We start from the raw sequence: 27,480 nt of genomic DNA, 5'->3' as shown, positions 1-27,480 counted from the left end.
AGAAGCATTACTTTGTCCTTGTGCTCTTGACCTCAGTAGTTTGTCCTCCCAGCCACTTCCCCAATGGTGGAATCCAGGCTTAATGTTTGTTTCTGATTTATTTTCCTTCAAACAGAAGAAGAAGTTCAATTATAGTTCTTTGTAGTGGTTTCTCACTCCACCGCCCCCCCCCCCCCCCCCCCCACCACATTTTTCTTCTTGCCCGAAGGTGGTGATGTATGCTGGGGTACCGTTTCATAGGTGGTAGTAGCACTATTACCTTGCTAAGGGACTATTCTTTGTGTGAGCCTAGGCAATGTGTCAACAAGAAACTCGGCATCACCACCAGCATCAACCAAGCCTCCCCCGGTACCACGGTTGCAACCACAGGGAAGTCTATCGTCAATTTGTCCAATCACACCCTTCAACCAGACGAAATCGAGGTTCTCAGCCAAGGGCTCAACTTCTGCCCCACCACCAGAATGGACCCCATCAGTCTAGCGGCGGACACAGAGGAATTCATCAGGAGAATGAGGCTCCGGGAATTCTTCCACAAATCCCAAGATTTCAGCAGCGAACCCAATGAGACAATCAACGATCCAGAACAGCAGACAGAGGGATCCGTGGTACAGCAACCGAAGAAGAAAGAGTCAAACTGGACTCCTCCGGAGGGTCGCTGCCCTAAGCTTGACATGTATGCTCAAGCTGTCAGGAGATGCGTCTATGCCAGATTCATCAGCCGCACTCACAAGACAGTCCAGAATGTCACCCGAGCACAACGCAACGCCATCGACGCTCTCAAGACCAACTGCAACATCGTCATCAAACCAGCAGACAAAGGAGGAGCCATCGTCCTACAGAACAGAACGGACTATTGCAAAGAAGCATACCGACAACTGGACAACCAGGAACACTACAGACGGTTACCCACAGATCCGACCAAAGAACACACCCACCAGCTCAACAAACTGATCAAGACCTTCGACCCAGATCTTCAAAGCATCCTCCGCGCTTTCATCCCACGTACTCCCCGCGTGGGAGACTTCTACTGCCTCCCAAAGATACACAAAGCCAACACACCTGGATGTCCTATCGTATCAGGTAACGGAACCCTGTGTGAGAACCTCTCTGGATACGTCGAGGGCATCCTGAAACCCATCATACAGGGAACCCCCAGCTTCTGTCGCGACACTACAGACTTCCTACAAAAACTCAGCACCCACGGACCAGTTGAACCAGGAACACTTCTCACCACGATGGACGTCTTGGCACTCTACACCAGTATCCCCCACGATGACGGCCTATCTCCAGACGCCATCCTACAACTCATCCGCTTCATCCTGGATCATAATGTCTTCACCTTCGACAACCAGTTCTTTACCCAAACACACGGAACAGCCATGGGGACCAAATTCGCACCCCAATACGCCAACATTTTCATGCACAAGTTCGAGCAAGACTTCTTCACTGCACAGGACCTCCAACCAACGCTATACACCAGATACATCAACGACATTTTCTTTCTATGGACCCACGGCGAAGAATCACTGAAGAGACTACACGATAACATCAACAAGTTTCATCCCACCATCAAACTCACCATGGACTACTCCTCAGAATCAGTTTCTTTCTTGGACACACGAATCTCCATCAAAGACGGGCACCTCAGCACCTCACTCGACCGCAAGCCCACGGACAACCTCACGATGCTCCACTTTTCCAGCTTCCTCCCTAACCACATCAAAGAGGCCATCACCTATGGACAGGTCCTGCAAATACACAGGATCTGCTCAGACGAGGAGGAACACGATGGACACCTACAGACGCTGAAAGACGCCCTCTTAAGAACGGGATATGATGCTTGACTCGTCGATCGACAGTTCCGACGGGCCACAGCGAAAAATCGCATAGACCTCCTCAGAAGACAAACACGGGACGCAACCAACAGAGAGTACCCTTCGTCGTCCAGTACTTCCTCGGAGCGGAGAAACTACGCCATGTTCTCCGCAGCCTTCAACATGTCATCGATGACTACGAGCACCTCGCTAAGGCCATCCCCACGCCTCCACTACTCGCCTTCAAACAGCCACCCAACCTCAAACAGACCATCGTTCGCAGCAAATTACCCAGCTTTCAGGAGAACAGCGTCCACGACACCACACAACCCTGCCACGGCAACCTCTGCAAGACATGCCAGATCATCGACACAGATACCACCATCACACGAGAGGACACCACCCACCAGGTACATGGTTCATACTCCTGTGACTCGGCCAACGTTGTCTACCTCATACGTTGCAGGAAAGGATGCCCCGGAGCATGGTACATTGGCGAGAACATGCAGACACTGTGACAACGGATGAATGGACACCGCGCTACAATTGCCAGACAGGAGGGTTCCCTCCCAGTCGGGGAACACTTCAGCAGTCAAGGACATTCAGCCACCGATCTTCGGGTAAGCGTTCTCCAAGGCGGCCTTCGAGACACAAGACAACGCAAAATCGTCGAGCAGAAATTGATAGCCAAGTTTCGCACCCATGAGGACGGCCTCAACCGGGATCTTGGGTTCATGTCGCGCTACACGTAACCCCACCAGCAAGGGAAAAAAAAAGTTATCTGTTTTTAATACAACTGGTCATTCTCTCTCTCTCTCTCTCTCTCTCTCTCTTCGGATGTTTCTCTCTCTCTCTCCCTCTCTTTCTTTGGTTCTGGCCGTTTGTATATTCAGTTGTCTGGGGTATCTAAGGTTTCTGTGTCTGAACACTATTCAATTAATTTGATGGCCTTGATAACGGGCAGTTGGAAAGATTATCTGTAATCACCAGGCATTGTTCTATGACTATATATGCGGTAATTTTCAATGAATCTCGACACTCACCTGACGAAGGAGAAAGCCTCCGAAAGCTTGTGATTTTCAAATAAAACTGTTGGACTATAACCTGGTGTTGTAAGATTCCTTAAATCTGTCAACAAGCCAGTTAACTAGGTGGAGGGGTCTTCACAGTTGAGCCATTTCTGTCCTCACCTACCATCCACACACAGCATTTCAGCAGTCCTTAAGTGATTGTGATGAATTGACAATGGTGGATTCTACCCCCTCTTCCCCCCCCCCCCCATAGTCTGGGAACACCAAGACCAATTGTAGCACCCCTACCGTTATTCTGCTTGTGATTAGTTAGTTCACCACATGCATGGTATTGAACCCAGGATCTTCAAGGGTTGTATGGTTCAGTATCATAAATTAATTAAATCCAGTCAGCATGGATTTGTAAAAATCAAGTGTCTGACAAATTTAAGAGTTCCTTGAAGAAATAAGGGAGTGTATTGATAAAGGAAATGCAGTGGATGGTATGTCTGAATTTTCAAGAAGTGTTTGATAAGGTTCAGCAAAGGATGCTTATTGATGCAATTAAGCTATGTGGTATTTGAAGAAGTATGGTGGGATGAATAGGAAATTGGGTAAAGGGCAGAGAACTGGACACAAAGTACTGCCTAATGGATCTTTTTTGAACTGGTTTCCCCCAGGGTGAGTATTAGAATTATTTGCTCTTTTAGGTATATAATATGTATATGATCTAGACTCTCGTATGGGGGCACAATTTCAAAATTTGCAGACCCAAAAACAGAGAATGATTGATTAAACGTGAAGAGGACTGTAGGTGATTTCAGGAGTTAGTAGATTGGGAAGATAGATGTTGAATGAAATTTAATGTGGTAAAATGCGAGGTGATACATTTTGCCAGGAAGAAAATGGAGAGGGCATAAACACTAAATGGTTAAACTTTACAAAGGAGTAAAGGAGCAGAGAGACCTAGGGGTTCAGATACACAAATCTTTAAAAGTGGGAGGACAAGTTTTAAATAAGAAACAAAGTGTCTGGGGTCCTAGGTTTAGCATTACCTCTTGCTTCTTTACTCTGTGCTCCTATTTATAAAACCTATCATTGGTTAGGCCATAATTGGAATATTGTGCCCCGTTTTGGGTGCCCTACTTTAGGAAGGATGTCACCAGTGAAACTATGATGTGGAGATGCCGGTGATGGACTGGGGTGGACAAATGTAAGGAATCTTACAACACCAGGTTATAGTCCCAACAATTTTATTTTAAAATCACAAGCTAGCGGAGATTATCTCCTTCGTCAGGTGAGTGAGTGAAAGGTTCTCAAATCGCATATCTTATATTAGGCTGGGACACCATCACACCAATCAAAGGTGTCGTTGGTGTTCAGACAGGTTAGCCACGGAAAACAGTAGGTCCCAGTATGCTTGAATACACATTGTGTCAAATTACACAGACAGAGAGAAAGAGATCCGAAAGGCAGGGAGCGAGAGAGAATATTAAAAACAGATAACTTTTTTTTCCCCTTGCTGGTGGGGTTACGTGTAGCGTGACATGAACCCAAGATCCCGGTTGAGGCCGTCCTCATGGGTGCGGAACTTGGCTATCAATTTCTGCTCGACAATTTTGCGTTGTCGTGTGTCTCGAAGGCCGCCTTGGAGAACGCTTACCCGAAGATCGGTGGCTGAATGTCCTTGACTGCTGAAGTGTTCCCCGACTGGGAGGGAACCCGCCTGTCTGGCGATTGTTGCACGGTGTCCGTTCATCCGTTGTCGCAGTGTCTGCATGGTCTCGCCAATGTACCATGCTCCGGGGCATCCTTTCCTGCAACGTATGAGGTAGACAACGTTGGCCGAGTCTCAGGAGTATGAACCATGTACCTGGTGGGTGGTGTCCTCTCGTGTGATGGTGGTATCCGTGTCGATGATCTGGCATGTCTTGCAGAGGCTGCCGTGGCAGGGTTGTGTGGTGTCGTGGACGCTGTTCTCCTGAAAGCTGGGTAATTTGCTGCGAACGATGGTCTGTTTGAGGTTGGGTGGCTGTTTGAAGGCGAGTAGTGGGGGTGTGGGGATGGCCTTAGCGAGGTGTTCGTCGTCATCGATGACATGTTGAAGGCTGCGGAGAACATGGCGTAGTTTCTCCGCTCCGAGGAAGTACTGGACGACGAAGGGTACTCTCTGTTGGTTGCGTCCCGTGTTTGTCTTCTGAGGAGGTCTATGCGATTCTTCGCTGTGGCCCGTCGGAACTGTCGATCGACAAGTCGAGCGTCATATCCCGTTCTTACGAGGGCGTCTTTCAGCGTCTGTAGGTGTCCATCGCGTTCCTCCTTGTCTGAGCAGATCCTGTGTATTCGTAGGGCCTGTCCATAGGGGATGGCCTCTTTGACGTGGTTAGGGTGGAAGCTGGAAAAGTGGAGCATCGTGAGGTTGTCCGTGGGCTTGCGGTCGAGTGAGGTGCTGAGGTGCCCGTCTTTGATGGAGATTTGTGTGTCCAAGAAAGAAACCGATTCTGAGGAGTAGTCCATGGTGAGTTTGATGGTGGGATGGAACTTGTTGATGTTATCGTGTAGTCTCTTCAGTGATTCTTCGCCGTGGGTCCATAGGAAGAAAATGTCGTCGATGTAGGGTACAGGAGGGTTCCCTCCCAGTCGGGGAACACTTTAGCAGTGAAGGACATTCAGCCACCGATCTTCGGATAAGCGTTCTCCAAGGCGGCCTTCGAGACACACGACAACGCAAAATTGTCGAGCAGAAATTGATAGCCAAGTTCCGCACCCATGAGGACGGCCTCAACCGGGATCTTGGGTTCATGTCACGCTACACGTAACCCCACCAGCAAGGGGAAAAAAAAGTTATCTGTTTTTAATATTTTCTCTCTCTCTCTCTCTCTCTCCCTGCCTTTCGGATCTCTTTCTCTCTGTCTGTGTAATTTGACACAATGTGTATTCAGCATACTGGGACCTACTGTTTTCCGTGGCTAACCTGTCTGAACACCAACGACACCTTTGATTGGTGTGATGGTGTCCCAGCCTAATATAAGATATGCGATTTGAGAACCTTTCACTCACTCACCTGACGAAAGAGATAATCTCCGCTAGCTTGTGATTTTAAAATAAAATTGTTGGACTATAACCTGGTGTTGTAAGATTCCTTACATTTGACCAGTGAAACTAGGCTTTGCTCTGGTGAAAAGAGAAGGTTAAGAGGAGGTGTTCAAATTTGAGAGGTAAATAGGGAAAAACTGTTTTCACCAGTCAGTAAGTTGGTAACCTGAGGGCATAGGTTTAAGATTATCAAACGAATGAAGGGAGACATTAGAAGAAATGTTTTTGCACAGAGAAATGTTATTGGAACATGGAATGCCATACTAGAATTAACGGTGGTAGCAGAATCCATAATAGCTATTAAAAGGGCAGTGAATAAATATTTGAAAATAATGTTAGAAGGATATGGAGAAAGGGTAGGAGAATTAACTAAATGGGTACTTTATCAGAGAACTGATACAGTCCTGATGAGCTGAGGCCTCCTTTCTATTCTCAGATTCTACCATAATAGAGCATGGCTTTACTTTTGTTTTAAAGAGCACCTCCTTCAGTTGACCAGTACAGACTATTTTACTTGCACTCACTTTTGTATGTCCTATCTCTATTTATTTACACATTCCTTGGTTCATTTGTTTTCTCTGTATAGGTGGTGAGACTGTGCCAGAATCCCAAGGTGGGGCTGAAGAACAGCCCTCCCTATATTCTGGATCTGTTGCCTGACACTTACCAGCATCTACGTATGATCCTGTCTCGATATGAGGGCAAGATGGAGGTCCTTGGAGAGAATGAATACTTCAGGGTCTTCATGGAGAACCTGCTTAAGAAAACAAAACAAACCATTAGCCTTTTCAAGGAAGGGAAAGAGAAAATGTATGAGGAAACCTCACAGCCAAGGTAAGAGTGGATTATGTTTCTTTTTATTTATTCCCTTTGCAGTCCCTAATGCTGATAAGTCAGATGGCGGTGGTGTAACTATACAAAATGGTTGCCAGTATGTGTTAGAGTGTTGTTCAAAATTGCATCATTTATGTAGCTTGATTGTGGAATACTTAAGTGTATAAAATTTATAATCTGAAACTAGTATATTGCTGTATATAATTGTCTCTACCTAATTATATAGCAATTCCAGCAAATAGCACCAATATGTTGTTAAGTGTAAAGGTGCCAAGTGTGAGATCTTCAAATTGATGAACCATTCCCTTTGCAATAAGAGTGGTGTCATCTGAACTAAGGAAGTTGGTTAACAACTGATACAATATGTGGTTGATGCAGGATGTGTGAGTTGGCATGTTCTACTTCATTGCTGTAGGCTTGCAGGGTGAAAACTGATAGCTCTGGTTGCTATATCGGAAAATGGGGCCTACAGTTGAGCAGAAGCTTCAAATGGGACCTTGGGTATCCTGTGGAATGATGGCTTCTGGCTGCTAGTCTTTGATTCATTTACTGAGTTATCTGGTTATTCTGATAGACTAACTTGCTTTGGTCTCTGCATATAGTTGCATAGAAGAGCCCTCAGACGCCTTTTGTACCGTATGCAAATTATTTATTTATTTAGCACCAGGAAATCTGCCAGCTTATTAAAAATAATTCTGAAAGGCTGGCCAACATTTTTTAAAAAAGCTGACGCAGCTCCCACAAAGCTCAAGAATGTCCCTGACGTGAAAACAAGTCTTTACGCAGGCTTTGTAAAATGGTAGATGTAGAATGGTAAGTGCTCCCTTTTCCTCCAACCCTCTCCCTTCCATTTCATACTGATGCTCCTGCTCCTCTTTTGCCCCCCACACCCAGTTCAAGCTGCCACACTTCTCTCCCTCCAGCCCAGTTAAGGTAGCAATTTGTTCCCCTCTCCCAGCCCTCCAGTTCACGCTGAAAGTCTTCCTCCCCACTCAGTTAGTGCTGGTACTCTCCTTCCTACCTCACGTGAAAGTGCTATTCCCAGCTTCTTCTGTCTTCCCTCTCCCTTTCATTCCCATCTTCTGTTCTTGCTTCATTGTAATCTATTTCCCTTCTTTTTGTTTCCTCCCTTTTAGTTTTCTCCCTTCCCTCATCAGCGTTCCTGCTTACAGTACACTGAGGCCGCAATCCCTGCCATTAATTTTGGGAGCGGCACTGAGCGCAGTTCTGGTACAATTGCAGCCAGACTGGCAGGAGGGGGCCCCAGTCTGCTGCTGTTTGTTGGCAAATGCTGAGACATTGTCAGTGTTTTGGGTGCACAGTCAGTCATTGTTAAAAGCTGACAGTTTGCATGTGTGAAACCTTTCGGTTCCAGGGCCAAGGATCAAAAGCTTAAAACAAATTCTAAAACTTGGACTAGGAAGTGTCGGCACAATGTTGACTTAAGCGCCTTGGGACATTTTACTATGTTAAATGCGCTATATAAATGCAAGTTGTTAAGGTTGTGTTGGCATCAGCTTACGTAGAAGCAATATGGTCATGCCCTCATGGGAAAACTTTCACTGGGGGCAAAACAGTACAAGGGTGGGAATATATGTAGATTTGGGAATGTCTTTATTCAGAATATATCTGTAACAAGTAAAATGCTTAAACTATAATATGCCCTCTAAACTGAGTACCACTGCTCCCATTGTATAATTTTGGATGGCATCTTCTTCTACAGATATAACTTAGAATCTGCAGTAGTATTCTACCTCAATAAAGCAGACTTGCATTGCTGTAGTAAAAACCCTCACTTCTTACCTGACCTCTTTTATAATCATAGTGCAGCATCACAATTTTATAAAGTGCCCCCTTATGTTACATGAAATAGGGGTTTGTAGTAATGTTTAATGGTTGTAAAATTGCATAGGAAAAATAAGAGGAAGCTAAAAGAGAGGATAGCATCAAAACCCCATTTTGTATTAATAGTAATTCTTAAACAGTTTTCTGTGGCTTTTCCTTTGTTCAGGATTTTTTAATGACCCTCTAAACCCATAGCAACAAATGGTGACCTTTTTTCTAGGTCAGTGGCCAGTCATCCCTTATAAGGAAGCATTTCCTGTAAAAGCCATGACAAGTTTGCAACTTGCATATTTTGACCGTGGTTAGATAGATGATGGCTGTATTCGCACCACCACCCTCATTAACAAGCATATCAAAGTGTTTATCTTTTTTTCACAAGTTGGAGGAAAAGCCAAATCCTTGATATGGTTTTTGATGTCGGATATAAAAAAAGGCATGAGTTTACCCTGGTACTTTTGTTAGTTCTAGTTACCTGAGAGAGGTTGAGGTTGTTAAAGAAAGACAAGAGAAAGACAGTTTTTATATAGTTTGACCAGACTACGGACTCAGTCAGACAACTGAGCCATTCAGTTTAGCTAGGAGATCTTGCAGTATTTAACCTGAGCGAGATCTTGCAGTATTCACCGGTCAGTTTGTTTATTTTTCCCCCCCTCCCCCAGCCCTTCCTCCCAATCCTGATGATCTGGAATTAGCAATGTATAGTGATTACTATGGCAACCAGGTTGGCATCTTGGTAACTGAGATTTTTGTAACCTTTTAAACTTTGTAACCAATTTTACAACACCAAGTTATAGTCCAACTTTGGATCATCATGTCAGTCATTGGTTATTAATATATTGTTAAGCAGAATAGGTTGGCGTGGGTGCGATGATTAGTGTTTTCATTTCTGATCAAAATAAATGTTTTTCCTTAAGTGGTGGAAGTCTTGATTTTATTGGAGCTAATCTTCAGAAGGTTCTACAACATCTTTCTGCTGCTCTAGTGTTTTTAGCCTCCAATTTTTGGTGGTGCGTTTGCATGAATAGAAGACAAAACCAGAAGCTAGTTGTCTTTTTAGATGTCACCGATCCTGCATTACACAATTACATCTTGCACAATAATTGTGCAGTCGCTTGTTTTGGGAGAGGAAAAGAATCTTTGGGTGACTTCAGTTTACACGCAGAGGGAGGGGAAGGAAGTTCAGTTTCGAAATCGCCATCTCAGTACTTTTTCTTTACTGAGGCTTAAATATGATTAACACTTTGTGCAAAGGAACTCCAATGCATAGAGATTCTTGCAGTCATAAGTTTGAGGTTCTGATATCGTGCCAAAACTACTTTAAGATATTGAATTACATCTTTGGGAGTTTGCACTGTTGATGGATAGTCCCAGCTCTTAGCGATTTATGTAGTTTGGTATTCTAACAGGGTCTCTCTTTAGAGTATAAGTAATCTGATCTTAAAATTAAGGGTCCTAGTATGCTGAGTCTTGAATTAGCAGATGTTTTACAACTTTCAAAATGGGCAACATCCATTGAATACTTCGAGTACAACCACTTTTTTGAGAAATACCCTTTGTCTCAGACTGTTTCTAAATCCACACCATTTCCATTCATATTATATTGTTGCAGAATTTGCTGTAGTCCTCTTGAGGGCTAATACTTTCTAGAGTGAGTGTAATGTACCCTTCACTGGAACATGGCTAAACAGTACATCCATCAGGTACTGTTTACTGCGCATTGGTACAGAAACCATATAAAACTCTGTCTGTACTATAGGTTTGAATATAATCTTGATAGGGCTTGCCTAACAAGCAAGCGTTCAAGTGGCTGTTACTACTGCAAACTTTTCCCTCCTCACAGCTGCAACTTTTGCTCTAGAATCATAGAATGGTTACAGCACAGTAGGAAGCCATTCGGCCCATCAAGCCCGTGCCAGCTCTCTGCAAGAGCAATCCCGCTAGTCCTACTCCCCCTCCCTTTCCCCGTAGCCCTGCAAATATTTTCCCTTCAAGTACTTATCCAATTCCCTTTTGAAAGCCACGATTGAATCTGCCTCCACCACCTCCTCAGGCAGTGCATTCCAGATCATAACCACTCGCTGTGTTTAAAAAAAGGTTTTTCCTCACGTCGCCTTTCGTTCTTTTGCCAGTCACCTTAAATCTGTTTCCTCTGATTCTTAACCGTCCGCCAATGGGAACGGTTTCTCTCTATCTACTCTGTCTAGACCCCGCATGATTTTGAATATCTCTTATCAAATCTCCTCTCAACCTTCTCTGCTCCAAGGAGAACAATCCCAGCTTTTCCAGTCTATCCATGTAACTGAAGTCCCTCATCCCTGGAACCATTCTAGTAAATCTCTTCTCCACCATCTCCAAGACCTTCACATCCATCCTGAAGTGCGGTGCCCAGAATTGGACACAATACTCCATTTGTGGCCGAACCAGTGTTTTATAAAGGTTCATCATAACTTCCTTGCTTTTGTACTCTAGGCCTCTTATTTATAAAGCCCAGGATCCCGTATGCTTTTTTAACCGCTTTTTCAACCTGCCGTGCTACCTTCAACGATTTGTGCACATATACCCCCAGGTCTCTCTGTTCCTGCACCTCCTTTAGAATTGTACCCTTTAGTTTATATTGTCTCTCCTAATTCTTCCTACCAAAATGTATCACCACGCACTTCTGTGTTAAATTTCATCTGCCACTTGTCCACCCGTTCCGCCAGCCTGTCTATATCCTCTTGAAGTCTATCACTATCCTCCTCACTGTTCACTACACTTCCAAGTTTTGTGTTATCTGCATATTTTGAAATTGTGCCCTGTACACCCAAGTCCAAGTCATTAATATATATGAGGAAAAGCAGTGGTCGTAGTACCGACCCTTGGGGAACACCACTGTATACCTCCCTCCAGTCCGAAAAACAATCGTTCACCATTACTCTCTGTTTCCTGTCACTTAGTCAATTTTGTATCCATGCTGTCGCTGCCCCTTTTATTCCATGGGCTTCAACTTTGCTCACAAGCCTATTATGTGGCACTTTATCAAATGCCTTTTGGAAGTCCATATATACAACATCAACCACATTGCCCTCATCAACCCTCTTTGTTACATCTTCAAAAAACTCAATCAAATTAGTTAAGCACAATTTGCCTTTAGCAAATCCGTGCAGGTTGTAAATGTTACTTTGAGATAACCCCAGTGAGCTTATTCAGTGAATAGCTGAACCATACATACCAAGAAGGTCCCAGGTTTGATCTCCGGTCTGTGCTGAGTTAGTTGATCTCAACTGAGGCAACAATGAAGAGTGCCACAGTTCATACCAGTACCAGTGGGCTAAGAAGGGAGAAATTGGTCATGGTTTCAGCCTCTGACCTGTATCCAGTATCCTCTGTTGGAAGTGTGTGCGCCTGGATTTTGAGAGGATAGGATTAGGTTTGGCTGTAATGCCTCCTTGCGGAATAGTCTGTGTAATGCACTTCTGGGTGAGGTTTTTGGAGGTGCTTGTGGAGCCATATCCAAGCAAGATACAGAACCTTAAGGAGGAGAGGGTAGAAAATTGGGGCAAAACCCACAGCTAAATTTAATCCCATTTTGTAATGATCATCCTCCCCACTACCTTTTTTGAAATGCTTCAAATCATCATTACCAGTGAGTTAAATTGTTAAATTTTTGAGTTAAGCTTCTAGCTTCCCCTTGTCCATTTCCCAGCAATTTTTCCTCCTCCACTAACCCCCCCCCCCCCCCCCCCCCCCCCCCCGAAAGCTAGGGTAAGGGCCCTTACCGTGCCAAAGTGACTTATTCGCTTGTGAGCCTTAATGCTGAGTGTTGTGGGGATATCACATCAGAGCCTGATCCTGTCCTCAACCAACATCCATGTAATGCATTCTTTCAATAGAGTTGCTGGATAGCAGTGAGGAAGGGAAGGAAAGAGGAGAGAAGATCTAGCAATAAGGGAGATCTCTTGGGGAGGGTGGCCTTCAGAGAGTACTTTACTTCTAGGTATCTTATAGATGAGGGATGGGTCCTGAAATGAAATTATTAAACATGCACTGTGGATATCAGAAGGTAGTTGTCTTTTTTTAAAAATCATACAGACCCTACCTGTGGATTTTGCCCTGGAGCATTTTTTTTGTTGTACATATTAATTATAGATTGTGGATTTCTTATCCCGATCTGTGAAATATGTGATACAGACATTCTTTGTATGTGTTGCTATGCGCAACCCACCAGAAGTGCACCCAGCCGAAGTGTTTGCATTTCATATAGTACACTGTGATCTCGATAAGAAAATACGTTTCTGAAGTAGTTGGTTCTTTGTTCTGTTCCTGTTGCTGGCCAGTTTATAGTAGTGACTTTCTGCTTCCAAGCCTCTTTGAGACTGTTCTTCATTGCTTCTCCTCTCAGCTGTCTGCTTTGAGAGAGACCTGTAGTGATCATCTTTCTAAAATCACTCTTGCCTGTCTCTTCGTATCTGGTATGCATTTCAACAAAACAATTTACTTAAGTTTCCCAATCTATTTAGAATATTTCAGTGACCTAGAGCAAAACAAACCATTATCAGAGGCTACCTCCAACTTCTGAGTTGTGAATTTGAATCAGATTTAATGCATGAGGAAGTATTAAGGGGTTTAGCATCTTTGAAAGTAGATAAATCACCAGGCCCGGATGAAATGTATCCCAGGCTGTTAAGAGAAGCAAGGGAGGAAATAGCAGAGGCTTTTCAATCCTCCCTGGCTACAGGTGTGGTGCTGGAGGATTGAAGGACTGCTAACATTGTACCGTTTAAAAAGGGAGAAAAAGATAGACCAAGTAATTATAGGTCAGTCAGTCTAACCTGAGTAGTGGGCAAATTAAGTCTAAGGGACAGCATAAATCATCATTTAGAAAGGCACGGGTTAATGAAGGACAGTCATCGTGGATTTGTCAAGGGAAGGTTGTGTCTGACTAACTTGATTGAATTTTTTGAGGAGATAACGAGGAGGGTCGATGAGGGGTAACGCATTTTAGCAAGGCTTTTGACAAGGTCCCACATGGCAGACTGGTCAAAAAAGTAAATGCCCATGGGATCCAAGGGAAAGTGGTAAGTTGGATCCAAAATTGGCTTAGTGGCAGGAAGCGAAGGGTAATGGTTGACAGGTGTTTTTGCGACTGGAAGGCTGTTTCCAGTGGGGTTCCGCAAGGCTCAGTACTGGGTCCCTTGCTTTTTGTGGTATATATTAATGATTTGGACTTGAATGTGGGGGACTTAATCAAGAAGTTTACAGATGATGCAAAAATTGGCCATGTGGTTGATAGTGAGGAGGAAAGCTGCAAACTGCAGGAAGATATCAATGGACTGGTCAGGTGGGCAGAAAAGTGGCAAATGGAATTCAATCCAGAGAAATGTGAGGTAATGCATTTGGGGAGGGCAAACAAGGCAAGGGAGTACACAATAAATGGGAGGATACTGAGAGGTGCAGAGGAACAAAGGGACCTTGGAGTGCATGTCCACAGATCCCTGAAGTTAGCAGGACAGGTAGTTAAGGTGGTTTAAAAGGCATACGGGATACTTTCCTTCATTAGCCGAGGCACAGAATATAAGAGCAGGGAAGTTATGCTAGAACTGTATGAAACATTGGTTAGGCCACAGCTTCAGTACTGCATACAGTTCTGGTTACTACATTACAGGAAAGATGTGACTACAGAGGAGATTTACGAGGATGTTGCCACGGCTGCCATGGAGAATTTTAGCTATGAGAAAAGATTGGATAGGCTGGGGTTGTTTTCTTTAGAACAAAGAAGGCTGAGGGGAAATTTAATTGAGGTATATAAAATTATGACTGGACTAGATAGAATGGATACTCGGTGGTTGTACTCCATGGTCATCCGGGTGTGTATTAAAAATCAGAACATTGGCAAATAGTTGGATAAGGACTCCCCTATGATGATACAAAAATTGGCTAAGTGGTTGATAGTGAGGAGGAAAGCTGTGGACTGCAGGAAGATATCAACTGTACTGTTCTGGTCACCACATTTTAGGAAAGATGTGATTGCACTAGAGAGGGTACAGAGGAGATTTATGAGGATGTTACCAGGACTGGAGAGTTTTAGCTATGAGGAAAGATTGGATAGGCTGGGGTTGTTTTCGTTGTAACAGAGGAGGCTGAGGGGTGATTTAATTGAGGTGTATAAAATTCCAAGGGGCCTAGATAGAGTGGGTAGGGAGGACCTATTTCCCTTAGCGGAGGGGTCATTGACCAGGTGGCATAGATTTAAAGTAATTGGTAGAAGGATTAGAGGGGAGCTGAGGAGAAATGTTTTCACCCAGAGAGTGGTGGGGGTCTGGAAATCACTGCCTGAAAGGGTGGTAGAGGCAGAAACCCTCACCTCATTTTAAAAAGTACTTGGATGTGCACTAGTAGTGCCATAACATACAGGGCTATGGGTCAAGTACTGGAAAGTGGGATTAAGCTGGATAGCTCTTCTTCGGCTGGCACGGACACGATTTGCCGAATGGCCTCCTTCTGTGTCGTAACTTTCTATTATTTTCTGATTCATAATTTTAATTATAAAATAACTTTTTGAACCCTCAGTAAATCATTTTGTCTTATTTGTTCTTGGGATATGGCTGACGTTGGCAAGGTTACATTTATTGCCCCTCCTTAGCTGCCCTGTGAAGGTGGTGGTGGATCTTTGTGTTGAACCACTGCAGTCCTTGTGCTTGTGCTACTCCCACGATGGTGTTGGGTAGGAAATAGAATTCCCTGGAAGCGTGTCTGCTGTCTGACGTTGGTGTCTATAGTGCTAAGAAACTGCCTGAAACATATCCTGGACCAAATACTTTTCCATGCAATCCCCTCTCGTAGCAAAGATAGTTTAGCACAGAAATGTCCAGGCGTGTACTTTCTATAATCAATAGCATTCTTTGAAATGCATCAAATCATCACTACCTGTGAGTTAAATTATGAAATTTTTGAATTGAGCTTCGTGCTCCTCCTCTCCTCCCGTCTATTTCTCATAATTTTCCTTTTCTCCCTCCTGAAAGCTGGGGTAAGGGAATCTCCCTTACCTTGCCAAAAAAAACATTTTTCGCGAATGAGTTTTAATGGTGAGTGTTGTGGAGGTATCCCATCTCAGCCTTATCCTGTCCTCAATCAACATCCATATATGTGTTCTTCCAATAGACGTTGATGGATATCAATGAAGAGCATGAACCCTGGCTGATTTTGCTTTGCATAATCAAAGGGGACTGAAGCCAATTTTAGATGCCATATCTTTGCCCCAGTGGAGATGAACTAACTCAGTAAAGACCCAGGATTAAACTTTAATTTATAAAACTTAGCCACTCACTGTATAAACTTGCACTCATCAGGGGACCATTGAGGTTCCACTTTCTACCTTAAATGCAGAGCATATTTAGTTGAGGTTGAACTAAAATGGGATAAAAGTAAGAGCATTTTTATTAGGGTGAACAGTAACTCTGAGAGTCATTTTTTTTGGCATTCCAGGTTAGCTCGTTGAGCTGATATTGGGAGAAAGTTTGAAATGGTTTGTATGCGGCTCCCAAAACAAATCCAGGTACTTAAAACTTTCAACCTGGTTAATCTTTTTAAAGTTCATATAACATTTCTTTTCTAAGACTGAGGTTGCATTGTGGCAATTAAGTTGGAGATATTGAAATATTTGTAGATATCTACAAACCACTTCAAGACATTTTGAGTTATATTTTAGCCAATAAGATGTATGGAAATTGCCAGTGACATAATGCCAGATCTTTGGTTTTCAGCCATCTATCTCATTTAATTGCGATATATTTTGCAATTTAGCTTGTGATACATCTATACTGAGAGCCTGATATAAGCACATCTTTATCAAGGCTGAATTTGTTTCTGACCTGGTCAGTCTTCATATAGAATTTCAATGAATTGATTTTTTAAAAATTCCTTTAGTGTCTTAAGCATTATATGGGGATCGGGCAGGAAAGTGGAGTTGAGGTTGAAGATCAGCCATAATCTGACTGAATGAGCAGGCTTGAAGGGGCCATGTGGCCTACTCCTCCTATTTCTTATGTTTTTAAACATATTTCTGAAAGAACCATTTGTTTTTCTTTGACTTGCTAAGTGCTTCCTGTTGAAAAATACCATTGCTACATCTTTTGGTAAATTTAATTCATGTCTAGCACACGTGCACACTGTTATCGACTGAAACTAGAGCAAAGGCAGCAGTGTGCACAGTAGGGATTTTTGATGCTGCAGTACCTGTTGACACAGAAATAATTAAGACAGCTTGGACTGATGACGTCAATTTTTAGCAAAGAACTGTGCAAAAATAGTCTGTGGGTGTCAGCAGTGTTATCAGCATTTCCAAAGTGCTTTTTTTTTTGAGGGTTGTGCTGCTGTTTTGTGTTGATAGATGCTACAGAGTGCAATAACACTCTTGTGGCTTCATTGCACTCTTATTTCCTTCCTTCCTAATTCCTTTTAGCTCTCACACAGTTCTAAGTTCTTGCCAACGTCTCACAATTGCTTCTACTAGCTCACTGGAGTTGAAAGATTGTAGTTATTAGAATTGCAATGCATTGTGAATACATGGGATTGAAGGGGCAGTGGCAGCGTGGATACAAAATTGGCTTAGAGACAGAAAGCAGAGGGTAGTAGTGAACAGTTATTTTTCAGACTGGAGGGAAGTAAGCACTGGTGAACCCCAGGTGTCGGTATTCGGACCACTGCTCCTTTATTATATAAATTAATGACCTGTACTTGGGTATACAGAGCATCATTTTAAAGTTTGCAGATGACACAAAACTCGGAAATGTAGTAAACAGTGAGGAGGATAGTAGCAGACTTCAGGAGGACATAGACAGATTGATGAAATGGGAAGACACATGGCAGATGAAATTTAATGCAGAGATATGTGAAATGATGCATTTTGGAAGGAAGAATGAAGAGAGGCAATATAAACTAAATGGTACAATTTTAAAAGGGGTGCAGGAACATAGACCTGGGGGTGTACGTACACAAATCTTTGAATGGCAGGACACGTTGAGAAGACTGTTTTTAAAAAAGCATACGGGATCCATGGCTTTATAAACAGAGGCATAGAGTACAAAAGCAGGAAAGTTATGTTAAATCTTTATAAATCACTGGTTAGGCCCCAGCCTGGAGTATTGTGTCCAATTATAGGCACCACAATTTAGCAAGGATTCAAGGCCTTAGAGAGGGTGCAGAGGAGATTTACTAGAATGGTACGAGAGATACGGGACTTCAGTTACGTGGAGACACTGGAGAAGCTGGGGTTGTTCTCCTTAGAGCAGAGAAGATTAAGGGGATATTTAATAGAGGTGTTCAAAATCATGAAGGGTTTTGACAGAGTAAATAAGGAGAAACTGTTTCCAGTGGCAGAAGGGTCGGTAACCAGAGGATACAGATTTAAGATAATTGTCAAAAGAACCAGAGGCGAGATGAGGATAATTTTTTTTAATTTTCAAAAGGGAATTGGATAAATGCTTGAAGGGGAAAAATTTGCAGTACTATAGGGAAAAGGCAGGAAAATGGGACTAATTGATAGCTCTTTCAAAGTGCCGACACAGACATGATGGGCTGAATGGCCTCCTTCTGTGCTGTTTCGTTCTATGATCCTATGTCATCCTCACTGCCCTGGATGATGGCATTTCTGCATCATCCTGAGTACAGAGTTCAAATGCTATTCTTGCTGTGTCCTCGTTATTGTTATTTGTGCAGTATAGCTACTGACCTACACAGAGGTCTACTGGAGAGATAATGTGCTAAACTGCCAGAGAGAGTTGGTACAACTGGGTAAATTGATTTCGGCAATTTTTAAAAAAAAAAACAAGCCACATATAAGTTCGCCAAAGTTGAGCATGATGCAGTTGAGGACGGAATTTATATCTCTTTTTCTCAATGTCAGTGTCAAGTACTACACGGTTCAGATGCAATACAAAGCTCCTACCTTCCTCTCTTTCACAGTCTGCATTTCCCTCCCTGCTCTGGATACAGATTGTTGAGTTTGTGTCTTGTTTTGTTACTTAAGATACTGGGAATTGGATTGAGACTGCCTAAACCCTTTATGCTTGAGGTTGAATGGCTCATGCAATAAATTAATAAATTACTGTGCTGCAGTGTGAGCTGGGATGGGATGGAGGTTCAAACCTCAGTTTATGGAAATTAGGGAAATCATTGAGGATGGTTTGTTTCTTCATGGATTCTGTAAGTCTTCAGAACTCTCCACCTAGCATAAGGAAGACTGTCATCTGTCTGAATTAGATTTGAAGGCCATTCTCCAAAATAAATGGTTCTCTTTAGAGGGAGTTAAACTGTTGAAGGCATTCATGCAGTATATGATTGGCATCTGAGGCTTCCCTTCAGTTGATGGTTTTGGGGCTATTCAGTCCACTTCACTGCTGGAAAGATCATAGTTACTGAATTACATTTTTACACATTGATGTACTTTTCAACTGTCTGCCAAATAACTTCTGGTTGCTCGATTGGGTGCTGATGACTCAGAACATCGACATAATCATTTTTCTAGCTGTGGAAGTGACCCAACCCAGTAGATGCCATTGTAGATTTCCTGTGACTGAAAAGTATGGCTGAAACAGAAAAACACTGAAATGTACTTAAATCAAATCTCCTTTCCTGCCTCAGTGTTAGATTTCTTGTAGCTATTTGTGAAATGCCTTGGAATGTTTCTTTGATAAAGGTGCTATATAAATGCAAGTTATTGATACTTGCATTGGTTGTGAATTTTTTTGCATTGTTTGATTAACCAATCGGTTGATTTTACCAGATCTGTACCATTTCATATTTTATATATGTTGAGATTCCTCACTCCCCCTCAAATGCTTTCTTTGTAGATTGCAAAGCTTAAGCTTCTTTAATCTTTCTTCATAGCTCATCTGCTTACACTTTACAATTATGGGATATGATCCCATAGTACTGGAAAAGCAGGCAACAGGATGTTAAAATTGTAGTAGGTTGACAGAGACTTTTTCTACATTGCTGCAATATATCAATCTTGGAAGTACAATATGTAGCAATACTAATATTGAACATTATCAGCTACTGTTGGCAAAGCAGCATTTTAACAAAATGGATGACTTCTGGTGAAATACTAAAATATCTCTCAAAACAAAGATTACTCTGTACAAAGATGTGTACAGATGAGGGAAGCCATTCGGCCCATCTAGCTTTTCCTTCTGTGGTTGTGGTTTAACTTGCAATAGTGCTCAGGATTGACATTTTCTAATCCATTTACTATCTTAAGTAACTCTAAGGTTCCCTCTCATGCACTTACTTTGAAGGTTGAAAGGTCCAAGTTTTTTCTAACCTTCCTCATAAATCACTACCCTTAACACCCAAAGTTAGCTTCATGGCCTGTCTCTGCACCGCTGTCAGGGCTGTGGATGTTTCCCTTATGTCTCAGTGATCAGAACTGAATACAGTATTCAAGTTGCGACCTGACCAGAGCACTGTACATTTTCAGCTTATAAATTAACTCTACTGATTTGGCAATATAGCTCAGCATTCTGTTTGCTTTGTTAATTGCTCTTCTGCAGTGACTGGACATGATCAGTGTAGTGTCTATTACCACTCCCAGATCTCTTTCAGCCTCCCCCCTCGCTAGTTCAGCACCACTGTGTAAGACCGTGCACTTATCTTCAATGAATGTTATCTCCTGTAGTTCTGCCACTTGTAAGTATTAGAACCATAGAACCATAGAAAAGATACAGCACAGAAGGGGGCCATTCGGCCCATCGTGTCCGCGCCGGCTCGAAGAACAACCAGGTGCCCATTCTAATCCCACCTTCCAGCACCCGGTCTGTAGCCCTGCAGCTTACAGCACTTTAGATGCAGGCCCAGGTACTTTTTAAAAAGAGTTGAGGGTCCCTGCATCTACCACCAATTCAGGCAGCGAATTCCATATACCCACCGCCCTCTGGGTTAAAAAAGCTTTTCCTCATGTTCCCTCTAATCCTTCCGCCAATCAGCTTAAATCTATGTCCTCTAGTTCTTGAACTGTCCACTAGGGGAAACAGGTACTTCGTGTCCACTCTATCTCGGCCCCTCATAATTTTGTACACCTCAATCAAGTCTCCCCTCATATTCCTCTGCTCCAAGGAAAACAACCCCAGCCTATCCAATCTCTCCTCATAGCTGCAATTTTCAAGCCTGGGCAATATTCTTGTGAATCTCTGCACTCTTTCCAGAGCAATTACGTCCTTCCTGTAATGTGGTGACCAGAACTGTGCACAATACTCCAGCAGTGGCCTTACCAGCGTTTTATACAGTTCCATCATTACATCCCTGCTTTTGTATTCTGTACCTCGGCTAATAACGGAGAGTGTTCCGTATGCCTTCTTCACAACCTTATCTACCTGTACTGCCACCTTCAGGGACCTGTGCACATGCACTCCAAGGTCTCTCACTTCCTCTACCCCTCAATATATTCCTGTTTACTGCGTATTCCCTTTTACTGTTTGCCCTCCCTAAGTGCATTACCTCATACTTCTCCGGGTTGAACTCCATTTGCCACTTTTCCGCCCACTCCACCAACCCATTGATATCTTCTTGGAGTCGACAGCTATCCTCTACACGATCAACTACACGGCCAATTTTTGTGTCGTCTGCAAATTTGCCAATCATGTCCCCTACATTCAAGTCCAAATCATTAAAATATAGCACAAACAGCAAGGGACCCAACACTAAACCCTACCACTGGAAACGGATTTCCGTTCGCAAAGACATCCATCGACTTTTACCCTTTGTTTCCTGTTACTGAGCCAATTTTGGATCCAATTCGCCACATTTCCCTTTTACCTTTCTGACCAGTCTGCTATGTGGGACCTTGTCAAATGCCTTACTAAAATCCATGTAGACAACATCCGCTGCACTACCCTCATCAATCCTCCTTGTCACTTCCTCAAAGAATTCAATCAGATTTGTAAGGCATGACCTTCCCTGAACAAATCCATGCTGACAATCCCTGATTAAACCATGCCTTTCCAAGTGACAGTTTATCCTTTCTCTCAGTATTGATTCTAATAGTTTGCCCACCACCAAGGTAAGACTGACCGGCCTATAATTGTTCGGCCTTTCCCTCGTACCCTTTTTAAACAACGGGACTACGTTTGCAGTCTTCCAGTCCTCCGGTACCGCCCCTGTATCTAGTGAGGATTGGAAAATGATCGTCAGAGCATCCGCTATTTCCTCCCTGGCTTCCTTGAATAGCCTAGGAAACAATCCATCTGGCCCTAGTGACTAATCAACTTTCAAGGATTCCAGTCCCTCAAGTACTTCCTCTCTCGTAATGTTTACCTTATCCAATATTTCACACCTCTCCTCTTTAACTACCACGTCCGGATCATCCCTTTCCTTTGTGAATACGGAGATGAAATATTCATTTAAAACCCTACTCACGTCCTCTGGTTCTACAGACAAGTTACCCTTATCATTCCTGATAGGTCCCACCTTTTCCTTAGCTATCCTCTTGTTCTTAATGTATTGGTAAAACATCTTTGGGTTTTCTTTAATCTTACTAGCTAATATTTTCTCATGCCCTCTCTTTGCTTTCCTTATTTCCTTTTTTATGTCATCCCTGTACTTTCTATACTCCTCTAGGCTTTCTGCAGTATTTAGTTTTCTGTGACAGTCGTAAGCTTTCTTTTTCTGCTTTATCTTACCCCGTATACTTCTAGACTACTAGGGGGCTCTAAATTTGGCAGTGCCACCCTTTTTCTTTGAGGGGACGTGTCTGCATTGTACCTGTAGAATTTCACTTTTTAGTGCCTCCCACTGGCTTGCCACTGATTTCTCCTCAAGTAGTTGTGTCCAGTCCACTTCTGCCAAATCACCTCTTAATTCTGTAAAATTTGCCTTCCCCCAATTTAAAATGTTTATTCCTGATTTAACTCTGTCCTTTTCCATAATAATGCTAAAACTAACTGAATTGTGGTCACTATCCCCAGTATGGTCACCCACTGTCACTTCACCCACTTGCCCATCTTCATTTCCCAGGACTAAATCTAGAATTGCATCCCCTCTTGTTGGGCTTGTCACGTACTGGCTAAAAAAAATTCTCCTGGACACCGATCAAGAAATTTGTGTCCTCTGTGCCCCTCACACTGTTTGAATCCCAGTTGATGTTAGGGTAGTTGAAGTCCCCTACTATTATTGCCCTCTTATTTTTGCTTTGAGAAATTTGCCTGCATATTTGTTCTTCTATCTCCCTTTCGCTATTCGGGGGTCTATAGTACAGTCCTGGTAGTGTGACTGCCTCTTTTATTTCTTAGCTCAACCCATATGGCCTCGATTGATGATCCATTTAGCATATCATCCCTTCTCACAACTGTAATTGATTCTTTAACCAATAATGCTACCCCCTCTCCTTTTTTATCACCCACTCTATCCTGCCTGAAAACTCTATATCCAGGGATATTGAGCTGCCAGTTATCCCCCTCTTTAAGCCAGGTTTCCGTTATAGCAATGATATCATGCTGCCCATGTGTCTATCTGTGCCCTTAGCTCATCTGCTTTGTTTCCACGCCGTTCACCTGAGGAAGGAGGAAGCCTCCGAAAGCTTGTGGAATTTAAAATAAATTTGTTGGACTATAACTTGGTGTTGTAAAATTGTTTACAATTGTTTGTAATACTCCTGGCATTGAAGTATATACCCTCTAACCCTGTCAAATTCCTGTGCTGAACACTATTTAACCTTTGCTTCTTTTGCCTTTCTGAGTCGCTAACTACGTCACTAACTACTTTTCTACTTCCTGTTTCCTGGTCTGAATTTATCCTATCTGTACCTGGCCTTTGGTTCCCATCCCCCTGCCATACTAGTTTAAACCCTCCCCAACAGAACTAGCAAGTGCCCCTGCGAGGATATTGGTTCCAGTTCTGCTTGGGTGCAACCCGTCCAGCTTGTACAGGTCCTGCCTTTCCCAGAATCAGTCCCAATGCCTCAGGAATTTAAACCCCTCCCTCCTACACCATCTCTCAAGCCACACATTCATCTGGTCTATCCTCCTATTTCTGCTCTCGCTAGCACGTGGCACTGGGAGTAATCCTGAGATTACTACCTTTAGAGGTCCTGCTTTTTAATTTATTTCCTAACTCCCTATATTCTGCTTGCAGGACCTCATCCCTTTTTTTTAACTGATGATGTTGGTACCGATATGGACCACAACCTCTGGCTGTTCACCCTCCCCCTTCAGAATGTCCTGCAGCCGCTCCGTGACATCCTTGACCCTAGCACCAGGGAGGCAACATACCATCCTGGAGTCACGTCTACGGCTGCAGAAACGCCCATCATTCCCCTTACGATGGAATCCCCTATCACTATTGCTCTCCCGTTCTTTTTCCTCCCCTCCTGTGCAGCTGAGTCACTTGTGGTGCCATGGTCTTGGCTGTTGTTGCATTCCCCTGATAAGCCATCTCCCCCAACAATATCCAAAGCGGAATATCTGTTTGAGAGGGAGATGGCCCCAGGGGACTCCTGCTCTACCTGCCTAGTCCTTTTACTCTGCCTGGCAGTCACCCATTTCCTTTCTGCCTGTATTGTCTAGGTCCTTCTGTAATTCTTCAACTGCTTAGGTGAGGCTTTAATGCCTTTATAATTTTAGAATCATCTATAAATTTGACTGACTTGCACTGAGTTTCTGAATCCTAGGTCATTTATGTAGAGCAGAAACAGGCGGTGGTCATCACTCCTCCTGGTGCACTTCACTCAGTTACATCTCCCTAGCTGAACATCGTTCCCCTAATTAACACCTGCTGCTTCCTCCACCTCCAAGTTTTACCTAGGATATCCAATGCCATAAGTTTGTGTAGCTGCCTTTCTTGTGGAATTTTATCTGAGGTATTCCTGAAGTCTTGGTACACTATATCATAGGCTTTTGCAAATCCCACTTAAGATATTCTGTCCCTTTTTTTAAAAGAAAAGTCAAGGAGGTTGGTCAGGCTCGATAGTATTACCACTGACTGAACTGGCCGAGTCCTAAAGAACATATTTGCTATACTGGGTCTGTCAGGTGGTTAGGGAACCAACACGAGGAAGTAACCTACTTGACCTCATCCTCTCCTACCTACCTGTTGGAGACATGTCTGTCCACGATAGTATTGGTAGGAGTGACCGCCACACAGTCTGTGTGAAGACAAAATCTAGTCTTCACAGTGAGGATGTTCTCCATTGTGTAGTGTGGCACTACCACTGTGCTAAATGGGACAGAATAAGACCTGACACCCCAAAAGTGGGCACCCATGAGGCACTATGGGCCATCAGCAGCAGAATTGTATACCACCACAATGTGTAACCTCATTTCTTGGCACATCCTGCAGTCAGTGATGATGATTAAGCCAGAAAACCAACCTTGGTTCAATGCGGAGTGCAGAAAGGCGCGCCCGATGCAGCACCGGGCATACCTTTCAATGAGGTACGAACCAAGTGAAGCTATGACAGACTATCTGTATGCTAATCACCAAAAGCAGCAGGCTATAGACAGAGCTAGGTGGATCACAATCAACAGATTAGAGCAAATCTCTGTAGCCCTGCCACATCCAGTTCAGAATGGTGGAGGACAACCAGCCAACTAACAAGAAGAGGAAGCTCCATGAACATTCGCATACTCAACCGTGATGGAGCCCAGTACTTACGTATGTGCAGGAGATAAAGCAAAATTGTTTGCAAGTGTCTTCAACCAAAAATGCCAAGTGGACTATCCTACCTGGCTTCCTCCTGAGGGCCCCACCATCATAGATATTAGTGTCCAGCCCATTCAGTTCACTCCATTTGGCATTAAGAAGCAGCTGAGTGCACTTGACAGAGCAAGGACCAAGGACTATAGGTTCTGAGAACATCCTGGCTGTAGAATAAATTAAATAAGCTGTAGCCTTGTTGCATTTTCTAAATTTTTGGGTGCAAAACTGTTGCTGTAGCACTTGGTTAATAAAAATTAAAATGGTTTGAAGTAATTTTAGTGGCCTGTGTATAAATAACATGTTTACTGAGCAGCATTCTATTAATAATTGACTCTGGAATAAGGTCAAAAAGTGATTTGTTTCCAGAATTACTGAAATTATCAATACTTATGAAACGCTTTGTGTATGTCTCTGGCTAGATCTAAATAGAGAAGATGTTGCAGTTGTTTGTGCAAAAACGATCTAAGCAGGGAATTCCGATGGAGCAAATCTTTTTGTGATCAAGCATAAAATGTTCCAAATTGAAAGTATTGATTAGTTCAGTCAATACATTCCACCCACTGTAAGAATTGATCTGGAATAGCAGAGCCTTCTAGAAATCTAATTATTTCTGTATAGAATGTAAGTGTTTTGCTAACGCTTTCTGATTTTGCTTTTATTTGAATTGCTAAATAACTGGAGTCTTTTGTCAGTCTTTATTTTTAAACATCAAATGAATTATGGTCTTTTTTTTCTTTAGAGGGTCTGTATTCATGAAAAAAATTTCATTAGTCTTTTGTTTGCAAACAAATCATAATGTATAGTACTTTGAAGTGCATTATTTTGTCAATTATGAGTAATGTAATTTTGGTGAAAATGGAACTCTTCTTGATCTTTTCTCCCCAGTCAATAAAGTAATTTACCACACTCTTTCACATGAAGATCATGCCTCTCTATATTTTGGCTTAAGCGGTGTTATATGAGGAGATTGGCTTCTGCAATGGGTTGGAACATTACACTTTCACCTCTGAGACTTTGTTAAAATCCAGCACAGTGTAATAGAATTCATATTTCCCCCCTTCCTCCTCAATTGTAAGGGTTTTAAGTAAAATGATTTTGGGAGCACTTTTAACACAATTCATGGGTGCTAGTCCACAGCATGAAACTGCCTGCAATTCATATATTCACAACCCATTGGAATCGTTACTGTGGGAGATAAAATGTCTCACTGGTGTAGTAGGAGTTATTCGAAGTTGGGTTCAGGATAGTGTCCCACACTGTTTCTGCAGTCTCCTCCAGTCCTGTATTCCCTCTCAAATGCTCTGTTCCTCTGACTCCGGCCTCCTCCCCCTTCACTTTGCTTCATCATTGGTGACCGCTTTAAGCTGCCTTTGTCTATTCATTGGCTCTCCCTTCCTAAATTGCATTTTTATATATTAAAAAAAAAACTCCTCAAAATCCATCTCTTTGACCAAGGTTTCAGCCATTCCTCCTCTCCCTTTCTAGCTGAGTGTACATTTTCCTTATGCCTATTTGTGCGGCACTTTGCGACATGTCTTTATGTTAAAGGGGCTATATAAATGAAAGTCTGTAGTTGTAATACTTCAGATCCTCATTGGCTTTCAAAATTCAGCAGTGAAGTAATTTGCAAGAATGATTTTATTTCTGCTTAGCTACTTGAATTAATACCATCAGTTGACGGATATTTGTCGAGGGGTAATCCCCTTAACTAAGTATAGAGATTCTTGCACATCATAGTTGAAATTTGCCCCAGCTGATCTCTAGACCAAAACATCCTGAAGGCAGTGCTCATGAAAAAAAAATGTTGAATAAACCTTTGTGTGAAAACTACTGTATACAGCATGTGTACATGGCATCTTCTACCCACACAGCCACCTGGTTTATAATGGTACCTGTGGCAGCCCACATAATTGAGTTTACGAAATGCATTTTATGTGTCTCTGCAAGTGAAGGAACCGTAATGAGTTAATTAATGTGTGCTGGTAGTGCAGGCTAACAGGTGCTAGAGCTCACTTGCAGTTTGAGGAAGTGCTGAGGGAACTTCCCAGAAGCTGTCTTGTATGGTTAAAATTGCTTCCTGGTGTGTCGTTTGCATTCTGACAATTTCAGAGGCCATATCAGATGAGATTGTCTTCACTGGCAGTTGTATTTTTTGTACATTTTTTTTTAATGCTTGCTGGTACTGTAGTTTGTTGCAGAGTGCTAAAAAGCAA

The 27,480-nt window shown here is 42.9% G+C and overlaps 1 protein-coding gene across 1 annotated transcript in view; it reads left to right on the top strand.

The window, feature by feature from the left end:
- cbl (Cbl proto-oncogene, E3 ubiquitin protein ligase) overlaps window positions 1-27,480 on the top strand; it is a 174,282-nt gene that overhangs the window by 29,213 nt on the left and 117,589 nt on the right. Inside the window, exon 2 of the mRNA XM_067970839.1 lies at window positions 6,507-6,754. Within this exon, the coding sequence (XP_067826940.1) occupies window positions 6,507-6,754 (248 nt within the window). The remainder of the gene's footprint in view (window positions 1-6,506; window positions 6,755-27,480) is intronic.

This window comes from Heptranchias perlo, chromosome 33 (genome assembly GCF_035084215.1).
Source record: "Heptranchias perlo isolate sHepPer1 chromosome 33, sHepPer1.hap1, whole genome shotgun sequence".
NCBI lineage: Eukaryota > Metazoa > Chordata > Chondrichthyes > Hexanchiformes > Hexanchidae > Heptranchias > Heptranchias perlo.
Note: the sequence above shows the minus strand (reverse complement) of the source record. Positions and strands in the feature narration are given on the sequence as shown.